Genomic DNA, 22,274 nt, shown 5'->3' on the forward strand with positions numbered 1-22,274 from the left:
GCACCTTTCACGCCAGGAGGAAATCTCACAAGTGCTTCACAGGCTGGCTATACTGCAGGAAAGTGCCTGTGTATTTTGTAGACAATGAGTTGAAAGTCCCAGTTTGAGGCTTGAAGCCACAACCTTGACACAGAGGTGAGATTACTGTGAGTTGGACGAAACTGACAGTTGACATCAAAATCTATTGCTTCCAATAACTGTGCAAAATGTCTTTGCAAGAGCTTCCCCTGATGACCCAATGGATAATGACACCCCCCCCAGTGCAGCACTAGGCTATACCCATCAAAAAGTTGCAGGTTCAAATCCTAGTGTACAACAACAACAAAATTACATTTGTAAAGCGCTTTTCACGTCAGGAGGACGTCCCAAGGCTCTGAACTGTCGGTGTATTCTGATATATTATGAATAATAATCCTATCATTTGATATAGCGCCTTATCGCATCCTCCCAACGTCTCAAAGAAGTTCACAGAATATGCTGTTAAGTGAATTGATTGTATGTTTTGTGGGTGAAACTGACTCCAAGGTGAAGTGTTTGGCAACGGAATGTTGGAATCGTGAGCACTGTACCGGAGTGCAAGTTCAAGTCCTGACGTGAGGCGAGAGTGATACCAGCTAAGCCAAGCTGACGCACTTAATTTTAATGTTAAAACATCCTTCACATACTCTAGACTCTAATTGACACAGGTGTTCAATATTTGTAACCTGATACGTTACTCATAAGGAATTCATTTCATTAAAGGGTACATTTCAGCTGCGTCATCTTCCCTTCAAAGTGAAAAACTCCAATGTTTCCAACTCTGAAAGCAGAGAACGAACATTTACTAACAATTTAATGTGCAGGTTTGCTGCAAGTGGAGGCACTATTTGTTCCACTGGCTTGGCACTGCGCCAGCTGTAGCAGGATTCTCTAGTCCAAACCAGGATTGAACCCGGATCCTTAAAACTTTCTTCAATGACTTACTGCCATTCTTTACCGAGTGGGTAACACGAGCCACGGTTATCTTCCCCAGGTCCGGGTTCAATCCAGGTGCAAACACAAAAACCTGCCGCAGCTGTGGCCACTCCCTTCACTGTGCCAACTACTTCCTGCTCCGCCCGCTCCCAGCAGCCAAGCTGGCAGCCACTGTGTCCCCGTTCTCTGGCACTGTCTTCTAAAATCCCTCTCCCTGCCTCTCCCCTTCTCTGCTTTCAGAACCTTCCTAAACGTTCTCTCTTCAACTTTCAACCAGACTATCTGCCACCTCCTCTTACAACCCCCCAGCTCTATGGGAGCAAAAACGCCCACTTTGTCTTCGTACAGAACTCAGAGACATTCTCCTTTAAGAAAGGTGCTGAATAAATACAAACTGTTGGTCTTCAAAGTCACAAAAAGAAAGATCTCTGAAGAGGTTAAAACCAAAATGATGTAATCAATAACCTAGTTACTTTCTCTCTCTGCTTTACAGAATAGAGAGTTCAAATCAACACTTCAAGGCCCTTTATGGAAGGTGGAGCCCTGAAGCTCAATGGTTAGAGCACTCGCCTCTAAAGCGAAAAACAAATGTAATTTGAAAGGACCTGGGTTTGATTCCCGGGCAGGGCGAAGTGTTGGGCAAGTTTCCTTACTCCACATGCCTGTTTACCTAGCAGCAAGTAGGAACTTGATTGTTAGTCGATTGGTGGACCGCTTTTCCAGGAATATTAATCCCTTAAAAAATATATTAAAAATAAATAATAATTTGATCACTCAATCTACGTCTGTTTGTGGGACGCTGCTGTGCGCAATTGGCAGTCACGTTTCGCCCACACAATATACAGTCAATTCACTTTACAGTGTATCCTGTGAGGCACTGTATCAAATGCAATGATTATTATTATAATAGAAGGTCGTCAGTTTCCACAAGAGCTCAAATTGGGTAATTTAGAACCCTAACAGATGACAACCTGTCAGTTTACTCTAAAGCCAAGTTAAAGAAAATGCAATGAATAGGGAGGTAGCCCATAATGTTCCAGCAGCTTACTAAACTAGCACAGGTAGGAAACTCACCCACAACTTTCATCTCAATGTAAATCAAAGTCCATTTACTTAATACCATACCGAGTTGTGATGTTTATGCACTTGGGTCTAATCAATGATTAGATGATTGTCTACAATAGAATATTTCCAAAAGGCGACAAATAGACTTACGAGGAAATAGTGCATTATAGACTTCAAATATAGCACAGCTTGTGTTTGGTCACAGGTTTCAGGCAGTGAATTAATTAATTCAAAAATATTTCTAGATATTTATCCATGGAAGTTGCAGATTATTTACATGGACATATACAGACACCACACACAACAGCATTTGTAATACATGTAGGTATTAAGGCACGTATGAATGCACGTACGTACGCGTGTATGAATGCACGTACGTACGCATGTATGAATGCACGTACGTACGCATGTATGAATGCACGTACGTACGCATGCATGCATGTAGGTATTAATGCATGTATGTACGTACGTACGTGTACATACCCAAACAAGTGCATACATGCATATAAACACACACAGCAATTTTAAAAAAACATTAAAAAGAAGTATGAGCTCTGTTTGCGGGACTTTATACACAACCTGGCTACTGATTTCCCGAAAAAACAGTCACTGCACCTGACATTATGCCCTGAACGGCACAAGTAGGGTACCTCCCCGACTTGAAAGGCAAATGCAATAGCATTCTTATTATTACTACACTGCTGGCTTTGAGCTAAGAAGAAATTTTTAAAAAGGGTCTTTAAAATGTATTATTGGAGGTTTAAAACAAAAGTCACAGATGCACAACAGATCCCTGCAGCACTATTTTCCTGATGAGGATTACTTTAACAAAGTGCTATATCATATGCTATTCCCATAACAACCTGTCCGCTCCCTCCACTCAGTAGGCTCCGGCCTGCTCCATGTCCCTCGCCTGGCCCGCCCCGCTCGGCAGTCAGGCCTTCAGCTTCTCTGCCACCACCCTCTTGAACGCCATCCCACATTTCCTTCATCTTGCTCCCTCCTTGCTTCCTTTAAGGCGAGTCTCAAGTCCCTACTCTTCGACTATGCCTTCGGCCACCGTCCTAACCTCCATCCCCCTCGGATCCCAACCCCTGCTCGGGTCTAAATCCCGGACTGTCCAGCGCCTTGGGATATTCTCCCGACATGAAAGACGTTTTACAAATGTAATTTGTTGTTGATGCTAATATTAAGACAGTAAACAGGCCTCATTATAATTTGGATATCAACCATCAGCATATACTGAGAACTTCTCAATCAAAGATACATTTTTTAAAAATTATAAACTCTAAATGTGGTCTGATCAGAAAGCTTTGCAATGAATCAATCTCTGCAATGTTTGCCCTGATCATTTTCGAGCAACAGAAATGTTTAAGCAACCTTACAAATCAGGTTTGTTTAGAAAAAATGCAATCACTGCAATCTTTAACAAGCTAATGATGGCTGAGGTAGGTTCAGCAAGCTCAGGCTTCATGAATCTATAATAATCTTTGCATTTGATATAGTGCCTTATCATGTCACTGAGACGTCTCAAAGCGCTTAACAGGATATATATTGCTTGGTCAGCTGGGTGTCTGACACAAATGCAGAAATCCATCACCATTCTTAAGAGTATCCAAACCAAGCTGAGAATTCCATCTACACATGGAAATTCCAGAGATAGATAGATACAGGATACTGTAAAGAGGAGTGACTGTATTTTGTGGGTGAACGCAGAATCCAATTTGCATCCAGCATGTCTTACCAACAGCTATGGAGTGGGTGACACATTTTAAATGGGCGGGGGAAATGCTGGCCAGGACACCGGAAGAGAAAAGCTCCCTTCTCTTTTCAATAGACCATGGGATCTTTAACATCCACCTGAACAGGCAAACGGGACCTCGATTTAACATCTTATCTGAAGGACGAGATCAGGCCGATAACAATTTGTCAAATTCTATTTCTTTTCAAAAAAAACAAATGCTGGCAGCCAGTTGCCTGCCTGATCATTAACCATCCACTGATGACTAATTAGCACCTCTAACATTACACGAGAACCTGTTATTTGCTTTTCCAAGTTAATAATAATAATCCTTAAAACTTCTGAAAGATGAGGTGCAGTAATAAGATGCCATCTCAGATTACCTGTGATCCCAAGTTGCTTGTAAAACCTGTATTCTAAATGAAGCTGTGGTGCTCGTGACTTGACGGGTTCCTGCAAAAGAAATGAACAGAACAAAGTAGTTGGTATGCAGGTTGAGGACAGACTGGAACTGGAGCATGTTGATGTAAATGTGCACAAAGCCCATGGCTGTCAGGCCTGCGAGCAGCAAAGGGAGGGAGAACACACATTAAGGAACATCCTTTGCGGTGGTCGCGGTAGATTGGTTCCTGAACTGGCTGGGCTTGCAGTACTCCAGCCATTCCAGCTTGTCCCCAGAATTTAATAATAATGGAGTGGAGTGGGTAGAGCACTTGCCTCGCAAGCAAGAGATCTGGGTTCGATTCACAGCAGGGTGAAATGTTGGGAAGTTTCCTTAATCCACACGCCTCTGTTTACCGAGCAGTAAGTAGGAACCCGATTGTTAGTTGATTGGCAGATCGCTTTTCTAGGGGCAATAATTGATCACTCACTCCACGGCCGTTTGATTCCTGGGCAGGGCAAAACGTTGGGCAAACTCAGGTCCTCTTGCTTGTGAGGCGAGTGCTCTAACCACTGACCTGCAGGTCACCGCACTGGGAGGGGGGGCAGCTCAGTCATTGGGAACTTTCACATTGAATACCTGTTAACCGTGCGACCCAAAACTCCAACAGCTAGGATTAAGCTAATCCTAACTGACTAGAGAGTTTCCTGCTGCTCGACAGTTATGCAATAAAAGCTGGGTAAACTCAAGAGGTACTGTGTTATCTTTGAGGGTAGTCTCCATTCCCATTCAGTGATGTGAACCAATTAGATGGGTAGGATAACAAGCAAAGTAGCTGTGACCTGAGCTACATCTGATGGTACTACTCAGAACTGGACTCTTTGACCTGACAAATTGGAAGAAGATCTGCAGGCTGCTTGTTGAGGAGAACAATCCAAAACACTATTTTGCTTTGAGAGTCTGACTCACAAATATTTTCAATCTGGTGTAACAGAATATGGATCAGTATTCAAGTATCCACATAGTGTCTTCCGTACAGCATGAAGGACGTGATATAAATGCAAGTTGCTGATCACATTGTTCTCTGCTGATACCCACATCAGGATTCCCTCCAGCACACGTTTCTGGAAAGCGACCAGAAATGGGATTCCAGGTGGATTTATAACTGATGTGCTGAAGGCAATAACAGTGACCCCACTGCTACCTGGCCGAAATCAGCTATGAACTCAACCCATATTAGCGAACAAATGGCAGACGACAACAACTTGCATTTATATAGTGCCCTTCACATGGAGTAGAGTGCCGGAGCACTTGACAATGGGTCTGACACCGAGACAGAGGGCGAGGGTAACCATAAGCATGATCAAAATGGAAGGACTTTAGATGGGATATGAAAGTGGGGAGGGGCAAAGGGGAGGAATTGAGGGAGAGTTCCAGAGTCTCGGGGCATTGTGACTGAAAGCACGGCCAACAATGGTGGAGCAGAGGGGACGAGGGACAAACAGGAAGCCGGGGCCAGCCGAGCGGAGGCAGCAGGCGGTGGAGTAGTGGGTAGGCAGATCAGATAGGTAGGGAACTGCCAGGGCATGAAGGGATTTAAAAACACCTTTCCATTGTGTATGTCACAAGCACAAACTGAGAAAGTTAGTGGGGGAAGCCTATTTGTTTAAAATGTATATAAAATGTCTTGGATAAGGATATTGATAATAAGGTCTCATAAGTTTACAAATGGAGCAAATAATGCTGATGGATTGTTAAAATAGTTTGTTCATTAATATGTCTCCCCTGACTCACGGGAGTCACAAGCCCTAACAGCCAAGGATTGGTTCCAATACGCCGTGGCCAAAGACGTTACCTTGGAATCAGCTCAGTTCCAAGGAGATCCCGCTTATTTCCATTCCCGCACTCCAAGGAGGATAGTCACTAGTTGGTCATTTGACATCCGTCAAGTGCAGGTTTGAGCCCTCACTAGTGGAAACCCTAGGAGCTTCCTGGTGAACAGCAAAACTCAGCATGAAACATGTGAGAGCATTGCCACCAGATGGGATTCCTGCCCACAGCTTGGAGGCACTTCCCTCACATTGAGCAACGGTTTCACCAGGTGCAAGTGCACAGTTTGAGCAGCAGCTGCTTGCCTCTCTCCAAACTAATCAAGGTGAATTGCAAGCGCTGTATAGACATAAACTTGAACTCCAAGTAACACCTTTTGGAAGCTGTCAACCCAAACCTCAGCGTTTCCTCATCAGCTATGCGATAGACACATGCCTTCAGCTTGGTGGAAGGACCTTTACAGGACAGCTTGTGACATGCTAGTCACCTAAATGTTCCAGAGGTCCAAGTCCAATGCCTTGTACTGTGTATCCCAAACCATGGTAACCTCTGCAACCAACCACAAAACCCAGGGTGGTATTCAGTAAGATAAATTGGAAGACGTTGGACATTCAGTTTAAATATGCATAAACCAGTCAAACCCCGTAGTCAGGCCTCATGACAAGCAAGGGGAAAAAGAATACAATTAAATGAATGAATCCTGTTAACCTTCCATTTATATAAAATGGCAGCAACTAATCAAAACATGGGGCAGATCCACACAAAATGGAATCAAACACAATCAGTAAGACGACACACATATCTGTTTTTCTGTTCAACCATATATTAATAATGAAAACCTTCAGGAAATGTGCAAAGCACACAGAGCCCTTTAAAAGCCATGCCATTGCATTATGACTTAATGTACATTGAGGTTACAAAAATATATTAGGGTTTATATTGAAATTGTCTCTGTAACAGCAACATAGGTCTATGAGTCTCCAATGGCTCACTTGCCAGAGTAAAATGTGTTGAAAAAGTTAGTTAAAAATAGGTTTACTTACCAATTTGATTGCTACGTACTCATTTGTGTAGAGATTTTTACCTGAAAAAGAAACATTGGAAAAATTTAGCCGTGTTGCAATCCAAACATTTCCCATTAATTGAACAATATAAGATAAAATATGAATTACATAGAAAATCTGAGGCTAGATTGGAAATAATATTGCTTAATAATAATCCTTGCATTTGATATTACGTCTTCGAGACATCTCAAAGCGCTTCACAGGATATACTGTAAAGTGAATTGACTATTTTTCGTGGGCGAAACGAAAGGTACAGACAGCAAAATATAAGTGTCCCTAACATAGGGAAATAGGAGTCCAAAATTTTTGTTACTGTAAAGGCTGCATTGCAGGGGACTGAGTGACAGTCGAAACAAAAAACTTGTCAGGACCAGATTTCAAACCCAGTCCAGACTGACAGGGCACTGGGGCCCTACATGACTTGAGTTTGGGTAACTCAACCCAGTTACCAGAGGCTGACAGCACAAAACCGTTCCCAGTTCTGCACTGATTCAGTCAGTCTTTCTCAGAAAGCTGCGGTGTGATAAACACAAATATCACACTGGACTGACTTGTTGTTACGGTCTGGAATGCGCTGCCTGAAAGGGTGGAAACATATTCAATAACAACTTTCAAAAAGGAATTGGAGAGGAACTTGAAGAGCAAAAACTTGCAAGGATATGGGGAAAGACCAGGGCTGATTGGGTATTCAAAGAACCACCACAGGTACAATGGACCAAATGGCCTCCTTCTGTGCTGTAATAGTCTGTGATCCTACGGTACTGTTGGGATAGCTCTTCAAGCTTGAAGCTGCTGTTCGGGTAATGCAGAGGGAGGCATTATCCAGTATGTGATCCATCCTAAATTTAATTGCTGTTGAAGTGATTAAATTAGAATTGAGAATTCAGTTTTTGCATATTTTATACCACACCAGGAGGTGATGCACCAGCAGTCAAGGACATGAGAAATGGATTTGTGTAGCTATTCCTATGACAAATGGGCTGCTCAGGATTCACTGCCCTGCACTGTCTGACCCTGTGACTGTAAGCAAAGAGGTTTTCAGTGTTGCTGCATATTTTTATTGTGACTTGAACAAGACAACTTATAATAATAATAATCCTTGCATTTGATATAGTGCCTTATCTTGTCGTTGAGACGTCTCAAAGCGCTTCATAAAATATATTAGAAAGTGGACGGACTGTATATTTTGTGGGTGAAACGCAGAAGCCAACTGTGAACACAGTGTCCCATAAACAGTCATGGATGGAGTGTCCAAATTATCATTATTTATTTTGAAAGGATTATTACGCCCAGAAAAGCGATCCGTCAATCGATTAACAACCGGGTTCCTACTTACTGCTAGGTAAACAGAGGCGTGTGGAGTAAGGAAACTTGTCTAAGGTTTCACCCAGCCCAGGAATCAAAGCCGGAATCTCTCGTTTGCGAGGCAAGTGCTCCAACCACTAAACTGCAGTACTCCATTGTGGACCTTATCTCATTGTGAAATGGATCTAGGTAACTTCATCACTTTATTTCATTTCATTTTGATTAATTTCTTAAGGTTTATCTCTTTATTTTACCCCAAACCCAACAGACGCACCAGCACATCGTATTCATCATTTACAGTTATGGTTTTGATTAATTTTGTGCTCAAAGATGAAAAGGAACATTTTCTCACCCGACTCACAATGTCAATACTAAATACAAAAAAAATATTTATCTCCGGATCACATATACAATATGGGATATATATATACACACACACACACACACATACAAGATAAAGCTGACATTGGTCATTGGGACAAATTCAGCCGGGCCTAAATTTACTATTTATTTAGCACTTTAGAGCATCCAGGATTTGGTAATTTTTTTTTAAATTACGCCTTAATATTGAAGTGGTTTGAATATTCTGTGGCTCTTAAAAGAAACAGGAAAAATACTTCAAAATAAAGACTGAATTAAAGAATTTGCCAAATTCTGGACGTTTTGAAATGCTACATAGGAGTAAATCCAGAATCAGATAGGATTCGTAAATTCGTCCTAACCTCGAGTATCAAAGATCTCATTTGGGATCAAACATTACTTTATGCATAAATCATCAAAAAATTAAAATTTAAATCAATTTCAGTTCAATTTGAAAACGAGTGGCCAGTGTCATGGCAGCCTTATGACAAAATGTCTTAGTTTGATCAATAGTAATAATAATCCTAGCATATGACTTGGCGCTTCTTGACATCTCAAAGCGCTTCACGGAAAATACTGTAAAGTGTATTTTGTGGGCAAAACAACAGTATGTCTTAGCTTGATCAACAGTAATAATAATAATCCTTGCATTTGATATGACGTCTTATCATGTCTTCGAGACGTCTCAAAGCGCTTCACAGAAAATACTGTGAAGTGAATTAACTGTATTTTGTGGGCAAAACAGCTAAAGATACCAAGTCTCTGGCTAAACACGAACCACCCCCCCTCTGACTAAGACAGGAGGCATTTACACTATCTTGCCTTCGTGACACTCTCCCAGCTGCTGCTCTGCTTAAGGTCGGGTTACTGCCCCTCCTCCCTACACCAGCACATTGACACCAGTGATTTTGACACAGACACTCCTGTTTTTGTTGAACAAAGAATATACTTTATGGTGATAATAGAGCCTGACAGTTACTGTACAATTAAACATTTTCAGGGCTGTCAGTCCATCTATTAAAATTCAGGTCTTGTATTTATAGAAACAAATTCACAGTCTATATGCAGATGCGAGAATATTTGAACAATGATAACGACGCTGCAGTTATAATAGAATGTTACGAATCCCCACTGCGTAAGTACGGTTCAGACTCTCACTTAGTGTCAATAGCTCAACACTAATATACACACACTGGTACCAGTTGACCCAAGTACTGAATAGCCTCAGCTGCCACTCGCTTGCTGGTCTGTTCAACAGATCAGGCCCCGTGACCAGGCCTGGGAAATAAACCTGTGAGACACCAGCAGTTCGGGAACTCAGATGCCCCTTGGATACAATAGAAAATTGAATTTTTATTGGGCTTTTCACGTCAGGAGGACATCCCAAGGCAATGGACAGTCAGGGATTTGGACCCGAGCAGGGGGAGGGTCAGGGAGGGAGGGTGGAGGGTAGGTGAGAGGGTGGCCAAAGGCTCAGTCGAAGAGGAGGGTCTTGAGTCATAACTTTAAGGAGGCAGGTGAGGGGGCGAGGAAGAGGCTAGAGCCTGCTGAGCAGAGGGAGCGGGCAGGTTGATATGGGATTAGCAGGTCACAGAGTAGGAGTAAGGTCGTTGCGGGGGTTTGAAGGCGAGGATTTTGAACTCTATCCTCTGGGGGATGGGGAGCCAATGGAGCCAGGCGAAGGTGGTGATGGGGTCATGGAGCCAGTCGCAGGAGAGGACACGAGCTGCAGAGTCCTGAATGATCTGCAGATTCTGGAGGGAAGAGTTGAGAAGGCCAACAAGCAGGGAGTTGGCGTAGTCAAGCCTAGATGTGATAATCGCGTGAATGAGGGTTTCAGTAGCCTGAGGGGTGAGGCAGTGGTGGAGCAGGGAGATGTTGAGGAGGTGGGGGAAGGCAGAGCGGGTCATGGCACGGATGTGGATCTACGTATATGGAAAAAGGATACTCAAATTACACATTTTGGTCAGCCGGGCGTCTGACACATCCGGAATGAAACCCATCACAGTTCTTAAGAGTCTCCAAACCAAACTGAGTTCCAAGCATGCCACCTATACATGGAAATTATCTGTGTTTGGAATGGAATGTGCACTCTCTCCAGAGGGATACATCCTGTTTACCTAATCCTACTTCCAGAGAGTGTTAGGTGCAGGCTGGAAAGAGCAAAGGCTTGGGACCCCAGACTGTGTGGAATTTAACCAATACTGTCCAATACTGTACAAGCAACTTCAGAAGGGTTTGTAGCGATGAGTAGGCAAGTCAGGGCAGGAAAGACAAATGGCTCACAACACTTAAAAAAGAAAAACAGTTTTCATGCTCCTTCTCAAACGGAGCCCTGGAGTAAGAATTTATTGTACGTGTGAAGTGTGATATCGTGGCTGGTAAAGATAGTTTACATTTGTACAACTATTTTTGATTTTCATTGAATAGGAATAAGTAATAATAATAATCCTTGCATTTAATATAGCATCTTATCACATCTTCGAGACGTCCCAAAATGCTTCACAGAATAAACTGTAAAGTGGAATAACTGTATTTTGTGGGCGAAATGCGGCAGCCAATTGATTAGATTGTGATAGAGATCTTATTTTGAGAAACATGGCAGCTGTGATCCAGCCATCCCAATGAGACGTACTCTTCATGTTGTCATTTTATATTCCTTCCTTTCTTGATTCCCATCTTCTTGGTTTCACTTTCTCTCTCCCTGCTTTGTCACTTCTCCCTTGCCTCTCGTATCTCATCCCTGTTCCACACAATCCGATTTCGCCCACAAAATATGCAGTCAATCCACTTTACGATATATTCTGTGAAGCCCTTTGAGACATCTCAATGACGTGATAAAGTTATAGCAAATGCAAGGATTATTATTATTAATCCCCAACCACAGGCAGTTTAAACACGCAGCAGAAGGTACAGTGAACAGCAAGTCCAGGCTGAATTGTGTGGTTCCACGCTGACTGTACTTGGGATCAGTAATCACTTCTGTCAATTGCTCCATCTTCTCCACCCACTCTGCTACCTTTCTATTCAATGTGCTGCAATCTGACTCACTTATAAAGGCCTAAACATCACAAAATCTCATATTTGTCAGACGTGGCTTTTACTCAGTTAAAACACTTTTGATCTGTCGCCTCTTCACACTCTTACTGCTAACTGAAATTTATTGCATTGTTTCTAAAATACAGGAGTATGAAGCATGCCATAAAAATTTCAATTGATAAGTTTCTTATTCAAAAGACAACTGTAAACCGCTCAATACTGTACTAGTAATTTTACATTATATGTACACTGAGCTTAGATTGTTTTCGCCTCTGTTACCAAGCAGTAGGTAGGAACCCAGTTGTTTGTCGATTGGTGGATCACTTTTCCAGGGGTAATAATCCCCTCTAAAAAAAATAATAATCATTTGGTCACTCAACTCACGATTGTTTGTGGGACACTGCTGTGCGCAATTGGTTGCTGCGTTTCTCTCACAAAATATACAGTCAATTTACTTTACTTACAGTATTTACTTCATTTTATTCTGTGAAGCGCTTTGAGACGTCTCGAAGACATGATAAGGCGCTATATCAAATGCAAGGATTATTACTATTAACACTGATTTTAGACTGTATTTACACTGACGACAGCTCAAGGTTCGGAAACAATCATCAACTCCGCCATTTCTACTCTGCGGGCAAAAAATCTGATGCAAAATGAATAAGGGGAATTTACTGATCCACAGGAGTCAGACCACGAGGTTTTGGATGGCGAGAATAACAACATTGCTATCTGGCTAATTCATCCCCACCCCAGCCCAGACCAAAAGGCTTTATATTTACACATTTTGTCTCATAAAAATATTCCTCTCAGCACATTCTCTGGGATTATTCTATGCTGTCCGGGTTTGGATTTAATTGTGCTATTACTGACAATCAAAGTGTTTAGTACGGTGACAGCAGACAATTTTCACTGTGGGGAGGTGGAGGAGTTTTTATCAATAACAGGCCTGGTGCTGAGAAAGAATTGCTGCTGTTAGCAAAGCCTCTAGTTAATCACATACAGTAACAGGAGAGCCTCGCAAACACTCTAGGTTTGGCAGAGTGCTAGAACAATGATTCAAGATTCTAGAAAAGGATGCAGGTGGGAGAAAGCCTTAATGCTTGATAGCTAATGTGACAAACAGAAAATAAGAATTAACATTAAATTATAATATTAAGCTTTGCATTTGATAAAGCGCCTTATCACGTCTTCAAAGAACTTCATAGAATATACTGTAAAGTGAACTGACTGTATTTTGTGGCTGAAATGCAGCAGCCAGTCACACGCAGCAATGTCCCACAGTCGTGGATTGAGTCATACACGTTTGCCTGTAACTTATGCTTCGCGCAAGTCATATTAAATGACATGGTCCTGACTGATACAGATTTTACTGTTGTACCTACTTCTCGCACCCACCTAGTAACATGCATTTCTATGTCAGGTACAACACAAGCTACATCAAGAGTAAAACCTCTCAACAATATGTATGTTAGACACCGATGAGAATACTTCCTTCAGCTATAGCTTCCGGTTGCCAAGGACCAGCATCCATGTGTGAAGAAAAACATACATGAATAAAAATTAAAAGTTCTACTCATTCCACTATATGCCTGACCTGAGAAACTCAATTTTATCGCCCAGTAACTAAACAACAACATTACATTTGTATAGCGCCCTTTCACGATGGTAAGACGTCCCAAGACGCTGAACTTAACAGCGTTCAATCCATCATCATTACCTGACTAGACCAACATGATGCTGAACCTATAAAGTGCTACCATTCCTTTTGGAAATCGCGGTTTACGTTTTCCAAAGCAATAAAAAAGCAAATTAATAATAATAATCCTTGAAGTTGATATCGCACCTTATCACGTCGTTGAGGCGTCTCAAAGCACTTCACAGGATATACTGTAAAGTGCAGTGACTGTATTTTGTGGCCGAAACGGCAGCTAATTGCGCACAGCAGTGTCACACAAACAGCCGCGGATTGATTGACCAAATTTTTTTTAATATGTAATCCACTTCCCACGCTGAGGGAGCCCTGTATTTCCTACGAGAGGCTAGAATTAAATTTGTCAGAACACAGGGATTATAAAACACTGAGTGCAAGCAAGAAGTGCACACATAATGTGAAAGAAGGGATAAGTAACTAAGGCTGGGAAAATAATAATATTCAGGTGCTTTTCCTTGCTCTGAAATGCAGGACTAAAAAGTCGTGATATCTACCCTCTTATCTAAAAACAAATGTCATTTCTTTAAGACTTATTAGCCATCGTAATGGTATCATGACTTTTTGGTCACCCTGTATAAATGAAGTTATTGGCCAGCTATTTATTATTCTGCAGAGCTCTGCTGTTTCCATAGCGTTCTCCCAGCTGTCATACTGCTAGTTCAGCGCTGAACAGAACCAAATATCAAAATAGACACAAGGGCACTGCTTAAGGCAAAGGCCTAACTTTTTTTTTTGCTGCGCACCCACTTCAGAGATTCATGTTCCATTCTCTTATTCATGTTCTTATTCTCTTTCTAAGAATAATAAATAATATTTAATAATAGTAAAAAGATAATAATAATAAATCCATTAATCATTACAATTAATGTTTGGTCACCCTTCTCTTTTACAATAGTATCATGCAATTCATTTGGCCTTTTGGACATTACATTGTAATTTTATCATTAGATTAGTAACAAGAGCAACAACAAAATGCATTCATACAACGCCTTTCCCGTCAGGAGAATGTGCCAAGGTGCTGGATAGTGAAGGGTTTGCGACTGAGCTGGGGGTTGGAATTAAGAGTGGATGGAGGCAAGGGAGGTGGGAGGATGCCCGAAGGCATGATCAAAGAGTAAGGTTTTGAGATTAGCCTTGAAGGAGGCAAGGGAAGGGGCGAGGCGGACGGACTCCGGAGCTCCAGAGAGTGGGGGCAGAAAGGCCGTTCAGGTCTTTGCACCAACTCCCCCCCAATAACCTTGTCATGCTCTTGAGGGGGAGGGTCCCACAGTTTGAAAACACATGGCTTAAGACCTTTAGAAAAATATTGGCAGAAACTCAATGCCAATTTGTCATCCACTCAAACCTACAAAGAAAATCAATTAAAAGCCAGGAAGATGGTTAATGTTTTGGCTCTTGGAGTACTCTCTTCACCTGTAATGACGTGTTATTCTGTGAACTGTGTGAAGTCCTGTAGCTCACTGGTTAGAGCTCTCGCCTCGCAAGCGAGAGTCTTGGGTTTGATTCCTGGGCAGGAAGAAACGTTGGGCAAGTTTCCTTACTCCCATCTTTACCGGGAGTAATAATGCCTTCAAAAAAAGTATAATTTGGTCACTCAATCCACGACTAACTGTGCGCAATTGGCTGCTGCGTTTTGCCCATAAAACACAGTCACTACACTTTACAGTATATTCTGTGAAGCGCTTTCAGAGGTCACAAGGATGTGAGAAGGAACTATATCAAATGCAAGAATTATTATTATGACTGTACTTCCTGTCCTCTACAACCCAGAGTGGAAGTCTCTCTTTGCAAAGCCACATGCCTAAGCGCTCACAATTACTCTACTTGCAGTAATCTGGTAGTGCAATCTGTGTAGTCTTTCAATGTGACAGAAATGAAAACAGACTAGAATTAGTAACTAAGTTTATTTACAAGAGCAGACTATTACAACGGATATGAAAGAAGACACAAACCATCCGGCAATTATCTTGATGAGTTAATTTATCCTCGTTTACTAAGAGCCAGTGCTTGAGTCTAATTATACAAAAGAATGGTTCCTTGTGGACTCAATCCATTTGGTTAATTTTAATAACCTCCTTTTCACCCAGTCGTGGACAGCAAATTACAAAATTCTCCACTGCCATATGTGAAAAACGAGTCTTCTGGTTAAAAATCATGTAACAGCAAATAACAGTGAATGACAACTGCTTAAATACCTACAAATATGACCAGCACACTACCTCATGCCTTTTGCAATCTTGAGGTTTGAAAATTTACTGGAACTAAATAAGAGCTGCAGGAAACACGGCATTTATTCCTACATCAGTGAGGCGGATAGGAGGGGTGGGGGGGGTTGCGCCGGGGGGGAGGGGTGGGAGAGCATTTGTGTGGAGTATAAACACTGGCACGGACTAGTTGGGCTGAATGGCCCATTTCCGTGACATGTACCTAACACCAAGAAACAAGGTCTACTGTAGACAGGCAGTGCCCATCCATGGAATCTTCACCTAAAAAGAGCCGAGCTGTTTTAATTTATCTAGAAATATATAAAACAGAAGCAATGGATCAAAACTTTCCTTTCTTTAAATAAGACTTTTTGGCTAAAAAAAGCCAATTCCAGGCAGAGGGCGAAACCTTGGGCAAGTTTCCTTACTACACACAGAGCCTAATAATAATCCCTTCAAAACCAAAAACAATAATAAATTGGTCATTTTCAATCTACGACTGTTTATGGGACATTGCTGTGCGCAATTGGCTGCCGCGTTCGCCCACAAATATACAGTCAATTCACTTTACAGTATATTCTGTGAAGCGCTTTGGGACGTCCTCCCGACGTGAAAAGCGCTATATCAAATGCAAGGATTATTATCATTATTATTAATTGATTTTATGGATCAGGGATGGCCAACCTGCAGCCCTATTTTGAATCTGTGTAATGCAAGTTGGCCATCCCTGTTAGACTATTATTCTTTGAAAACCACTGTATGAAAACTATAAATAAAATCATTTACTAGCGCACACTAACACCCATTGCAAATCAACAGTATATTTACAACGTTTATAGTTCAATACACCTCCCCAACCCATACCACACGACTGTACATAAGAGGGTGACAACAAAGAGGGCAAGGTTGGAGAGAACAGTGCAGAAATGGTTTCAAAGTTCCAGCCATTTCTGTGCATCTGCAAAAGCAGCCTCTCCACACCCTGCTTCCTGAAGTAAAAAGGAATCTCTTGAACTGAAAACTGAATCACAATCTCTGCCAGTCACCAATTTCACTCAAACCTGTAAAGCTCCACCATCTGACAGTCATGAAGCCTTGCTTTGTTACACTCCTTTCCTTGGTTACAATCCTTCCTCTTTTCTACTTTTCCTTCTTTCTCATTTTATTTCTATCTTAGCTTTGTATTGCATTTTGCTTGCACTCTAGCTTTCTTCACTATTGTGTTTTCTTGGTTTCAGCTCCAGTGTTACATTCCTCATCCCCAGATTGCTGGCCACCTTGGCTCCCCAACCCCAAGAGTATGTTGTTGTACAGCTTACACTGCTAGTCTTGGTTTCCATGTCCAATGTGCTGGTCACCTCAATTCCCTGCTTTATTCCCTCAGGGCCAAGGTTGTACATTCCCCTTTCCTACCTATCATCATCTTTAGGGTATTCCACTCTGAACCTATTAACTAATCGCCCAAAAAAAACTCAATTCATTTTACAGTATATTCGGTGAAGCGCTTTAAGGCATCTTAAATGACGTGATAAGGCACTGTATCAAATGTAAGGATTATTATTAATACTAGTAGTGGTAGTAAGTAGGAACCCAGTTGTTACATCGATTAGCAAAGCACTTTTCCGGGGGTAATAATGCAAGGATTACTATTATTTATTATTAAATGATACAATCGCTTAGTCAGAAAGGTATGGAGTTTTCCGATAGCAACATTTACATTGCTGGAAGAATCAGCATCACTTCAGCCCCAACTGGACCTGTACAGTACTATAAACAGCACCAGGGTAAACATCTGAATTACTCCTGCCAGATTTTCCTTCCTGGCCAGGAATCAAAATTTCTATTTGGCTTATATCCTGGGAGCAGCATTAAAAATTGGTTGGTTGGCTCAACACTCATCATATCATGGGAAGAGGCTATTCCTTCACTGTTTAGATCTCCTGAAAAGAGTTTTGCTTTCCCAATCTCAAGAGATTAATTTAGAAATATTTTGCATGTTGAACATAGCTTCTTGCAAAACACAGCTTCACTTGAAGCTAAATGTTATGTTTTCCTACTTGTTGGTTGTCCAATCTGACCCCGTCAGTTATACAGTTGCTGAAAAGGAAGAACTGTGTTGTTGAGCTATAACTCTCCTGTCAGAATTGTATACAATTCGTTATGGGAAAGCAAAGACTAGAAGCAGGTCACCATCTCATGCCCTCAACACAAGGCAGTGTGTGGCATAGGAGAATCATAAGAAAACAGAAATGATAAATACCTCAAAGGGCCAATGACCTCAACCCATTTACATCAAGTAGCCAGCAACTGAATGTCACTACCAGAGGCCAAGTAAAAGGCCTCCAACCCAATACCTTAGTTAACAATACGTTTGGATTACTCACTCAGCTCCACTATTCACAAGATTAGCTCTTTCAGACGCTGCCGCCCACATACTGACCCAAACCAAACCCCGTACCCACATCTCACTAGCTTTGGCCCAGGCTCCACTGGCTCCCCATCACCAAACAGATCGACTTCAAGATCCTCACACTTGTGTTCAAATCCATTCACTCCCTGACACCTCCCTACCTCTCCGACCCTCTCACTCCCCAATCCACCACCCGGTGCCTCCGCTCGACTGGCAGCAGCTCCTGCTCGTCCCTCACACCCTCCGCTCCACCATCGGAGGTCGCACTTTCATTCACTACGCCCTGAAACTCTGGAACACTCTCCATCAATCCCTCCGCCTTGCCCCCTCCGCCCTTTTTTCAAGTCCCGCCTGAAAACTCTCATCTTTGACTGTGCTTATGGCCCCCTCTGCACCCACCCCCGGCTCGGAGTCAGGTGCTACCACTATTAAGTGCTCTGAGACTCTACCCTGCATGGAGGGCGCTATATAAGTGTAAGCTGTTGTTGTAATTGTGGACTACAGAAAAAGGGCAGAGTGATTTTTTTTAAATAAGAAAAAATTCAAGTGCTGTTTGAACATTCCCGTTAACCAACCATTCCTATTCCAGGGGTACAGTGAAGCAAGTTAACAGCCCAAAGTGAAGGAAGCTATTTTACTTGGAACCCAGTGAACCTTGGAACGTGTTGGTAATTTGGTCAGTAAAAACACTTTGCACAACTAAAGTAGTCGCGAAATTACATGGTTGCAATAAAAGTTGCTCTTACCTAACCGAAGCTCACCAAAGTTTCCACTTCCAATCTTTTTGCCAACCCTGAAGTTTGGTCCCACCATGAGCACTCCGGTTGAATGGGTTGAAGAGGAACGTCCGCCATGAGGACTTCGTCCTGTCTGGTTTTTGGAGGATCGCCGACTGTCTTCTACTTTCTCTTTATCTCGGCTTGCACGACTACTTTCCATAGCAACCAGATATTTCCCGCTGATTGGAGAGAGTCTAGAGGACTTTCGTCAAAGGTGAAAACCCGATGAACAATTCTGAGTCCGTAAGCACAGTCACAGACAGTCATTGAAAACCATGGCCTTCTTGTGATTTCATATCCATCCCCTGATCGCTAGGGAAACACATTAGCCGCTTCAGTCCTCATCAGTGCCTCTCATTTAGAACAGCGTTGTGGAATAGAACCCTAAAGTAAGAAAATAGATCAAGTTACTTCAGCATTCCCTATTCAACAAAAAGGATATCATGCTCCGTGCACAGTCTGGGGAACAACAAATTACATTTGTATTGGGCCTTTCACATCGGGAGGATGTCCCAAGGCATTGGACAGCCAGGATTTGGACTCGACCTGGGGGTTGGATCCAGGAAGGGGGGGGAGGCAGGGGTAGAAGGGTGGCCAAAGGTGCATTCGAAGAGGAGGGTCTTCAGAGGGAGTGAGGGAGGCCAAGGGACTGTGGGATTGAGTTCCAGAGGGTAATGCAACTTGCTGGAATGATAGCTATTCATATGTATATTTTACAGTAACAACTTTATTATAATCAAGCAGGCTTGAGATGATTCATTCGTAAGTCTTCAATATAGATATCAAACATCCAGATAGAGGCATCTGATCGTGATCACCACATCTACCACCTTGGTTGCCAGGAGGGATTAAAACAAACAATATAAAACTAAAGAGATAAAGCTACCCCACACATTCCATGTTGTGGACTCACTTGTACCCATTGATCGATCACCTTTGCCGTTCACATGAATTCAAAAAGGCTTTCTCAAGACTTTGCATTACATAATATGGATTTGTGGATCTCAAGACAGGGAGCAAGCAGGCTAATGAACTGATAATTTTAAGTAAATCTGCACAAGTTTTAAAAAAAGACTAAAATAAAAGAGAGCTCAAGTGGTGCCAGTGTAGTTACTGATGGGGAAAAAACATTCCAAAGGAGAATAAATATGTTGCATATAGTGTGTATATATATATTAATATATATATATATACACACACACACACACTCCATCCTCATCATGGAGGCACCCACTCGGGAACATGAGGTAACTCGAAGTGACTCATCACTGCGGGAAGATTACATGTAAGAATCTTGCAAACATGGAGAGAAATCTAGAAACAAAGGGAAATTGTGCAGGGCTATGGGGTAAGAGAGGGACTAGTTAGTAGCTCTTTCAAAGAGCCGGCACAGGCACGATGGGCCGTATCATCCTTCGGAATCATTCTTCTGTGCTGTAAGATTCTATGAACAAGCAATGTGTCCACCATTTAGCACCAAACTCACAATGGCATTAATACAAGAACTAGAGAGCATCAATTTATATAAGAAAGGCTGCCATGCCCGCTAGCAAAACTGTGAGCATGTTGAATTCAGTGCCGTGTTGGATAGTATTGAGTTGAAGGTTTTGAATCACCTTGACAGCAAGCAATTCCAGGTCATAAAACATTTCAGGGTCTCATTACACTTCCAAAGCACCAGTATTCAGAAGTTGATAAGACATCTTAATAGGATTGCTTTCAGCTTCTGTTTTACATTGATATGGCATTCTACGTGGATAGATATGGATTAAATGCAACTACAGAACAAGTCTTTCTCATTGTGTGCTTGTGTGTTAACAAAGCAATAAATGGGGTAGCTATCAATCTTAAAAACATTCATACAAGCATCAGTTCACACATATATCCCATGTCCCATTCAAGAAGTATTCAGACATGCAGTCCCCCTGGGCTGGCAATTTCTTGCACAGAGAGAATTGGGAGAAATCGGGATTCAGAGTAAACAATACAATCACATTGAATCGGGTCTTCTAGCTTGCCTTCAGGAGCAGATGTGCACTAGGTGGGACACACTTTTGGAATTTAATGATATGCACACGTGCAACCCTGTAGCCCATCAGGCCTCGAGTATTAGGAGAAAGACACAGGGGTGAAGATTGGGAAGAGATCTGTAGAACTTTGACAACAATTCATCAATTGTTCTGTGCCACTTGGCTATAAATCATGATAGAAGATATAACTGTTACAGATTATATATTCCTCATGATTTACTATACATATCCTGCATTGTACATGGCCCTCGAAGACTGATAAAGGCTGTATAACTCTACAAGCATATTGGTGTGTCACCAAGTTACTACATCGAGTTTGGATCCAATTAAGGTGCTGGGTCACAGCCTTCACATTTTTACATTGACAATATATTGCTTGAGGTGGCTGGTCATGTGGATGTGAATTCAATAGCCACACCTAGAGACAACACAGCCAGTATGAATAAAACAGCACAAAAGTTGTGCTTTGAGGGACCCTGACCATTACTCTGGTTTCCCATCCCTATTCATCAGATGGAAAATGCAGAGAGCACAGAACCTCATGTCCATTTAGCTCACTTGTATGGAAAATGCCATCAGGATTCTCAAACACATGTTCGCAGCAACTGGTTCCACTGCCAGGGGTGATGTACACACTGAATCTGTAGACATACGGTCAACTTCCACATGTTTGCAGATGACACCAAACTCTACCTCTCCCCCTCCACTCCAAGACCACTGCTGTCCTCACAGGCTGTCTGTTGGACATCAAGTCCTGGATGAGAGCTAACTTCCTGCAGTTGAATGGCAACAAGACCGAGGTTCTCCTGCTTGGCTCCCGTCAGCGCCTCCTTATCTCGGGCACTGACAGCATCATCCTTCACAGAGCCAATACAGAACCTTGGCAACCTGTTCGACCCTCAACTGTCCTTCCTCCCCCATATCTGTGCCATGACCCGCTCCATCTTTCCCCACCTCCTCAACATTGCCCGGCTACACCTCTATCTCGCCGAGACCCTCATCCACACGTTCATCACATCCAGATTCGACTACACAAACTCCCTGCTTGTCGGCCTCCCCAACTCCTCTCTCCATAGGCTGCAGATCACCCAGAACTCTGCAGTCCGTGTCCTCTCCCGCTCCAGGCTCCGCGACCCTATCACCCCCATCCTCGCCCGGCTCCCCATCACTCAGAAGATAGAGTTCAAGATCCTGGTCCTCACCTTCAAAGCCCTCCACGGCCTTGCTCATCCCTACCTCTGTGATCTCCTTACCCCCCTATCAACTTGTCCGCTCCCTCCACTTAGCATGCTTCGGCCTGCTTTATGTCCCACGCCCAGCCCCCCCACCATTGGCGGGCAGCCTTCAGCCTCTCTGCCCCCACCCTCTGGAACTGCATCCTACAGTTCCTCCACCTC

General features: G+C 42.6%; 1 protein-coding gene across 4 annotated transcripts in view; it reads right to left on the reverse strand.

Moving 5' to 3' along the window:
* Nucleotides 1-19,221, reverse strand: part of LOC103188189 (casein kinase I) — a 54,407-nt gene extending 35,186 nt beyond the window's left edge. For all 4 annotated transcript variants that reach the window (XM_042342984.1, XM_042342983.1, XM_042342982.1 and 1 more), the window contains exons 1-3: nucleotides 18,815-19,221; nucleotides 7,016-7,056; nucleotides 4,144-4,213 (exon numbers count right to left, since the gene is read on the reverse strand). In XM_042342984.1, coding sequence (XP_042198918.1) covers nucleotides 4,144-4,213; nucleotides 7,016-7,056; nucleotides 18,815-19,007 — 304 coding nt within the window. In that variant the 5' untranslated portion in view covers nucleotides 19,008-19,221. The remainder of the gene's footprint in view (nucleotides 1-4,143; nucleotides 4,214-7,015; nucleotides 7,057-18,814) is intronic.
* Nucleotides 19,222-22,274: the final 3,053 nt, after the last annotated feature.

The sequence above is a fragment of the Callorhinchus milii genome, unplaced genomic scaffold (genome assembly GCF_018977255.1).
Source record: "Callorhinchus milii isolate IMCB2004 unplaced genomic scaffold, IMCB_Cmil_1.0 Scaffold22, whole genome shotgun sequence".
Lineage (NCBI taxonomy): Eukaryota > Metazoa > Chordata > Chondrichthyes > Chimaeriformes > Callorhinchidae > Callorhinchus > Callorhinchus milii.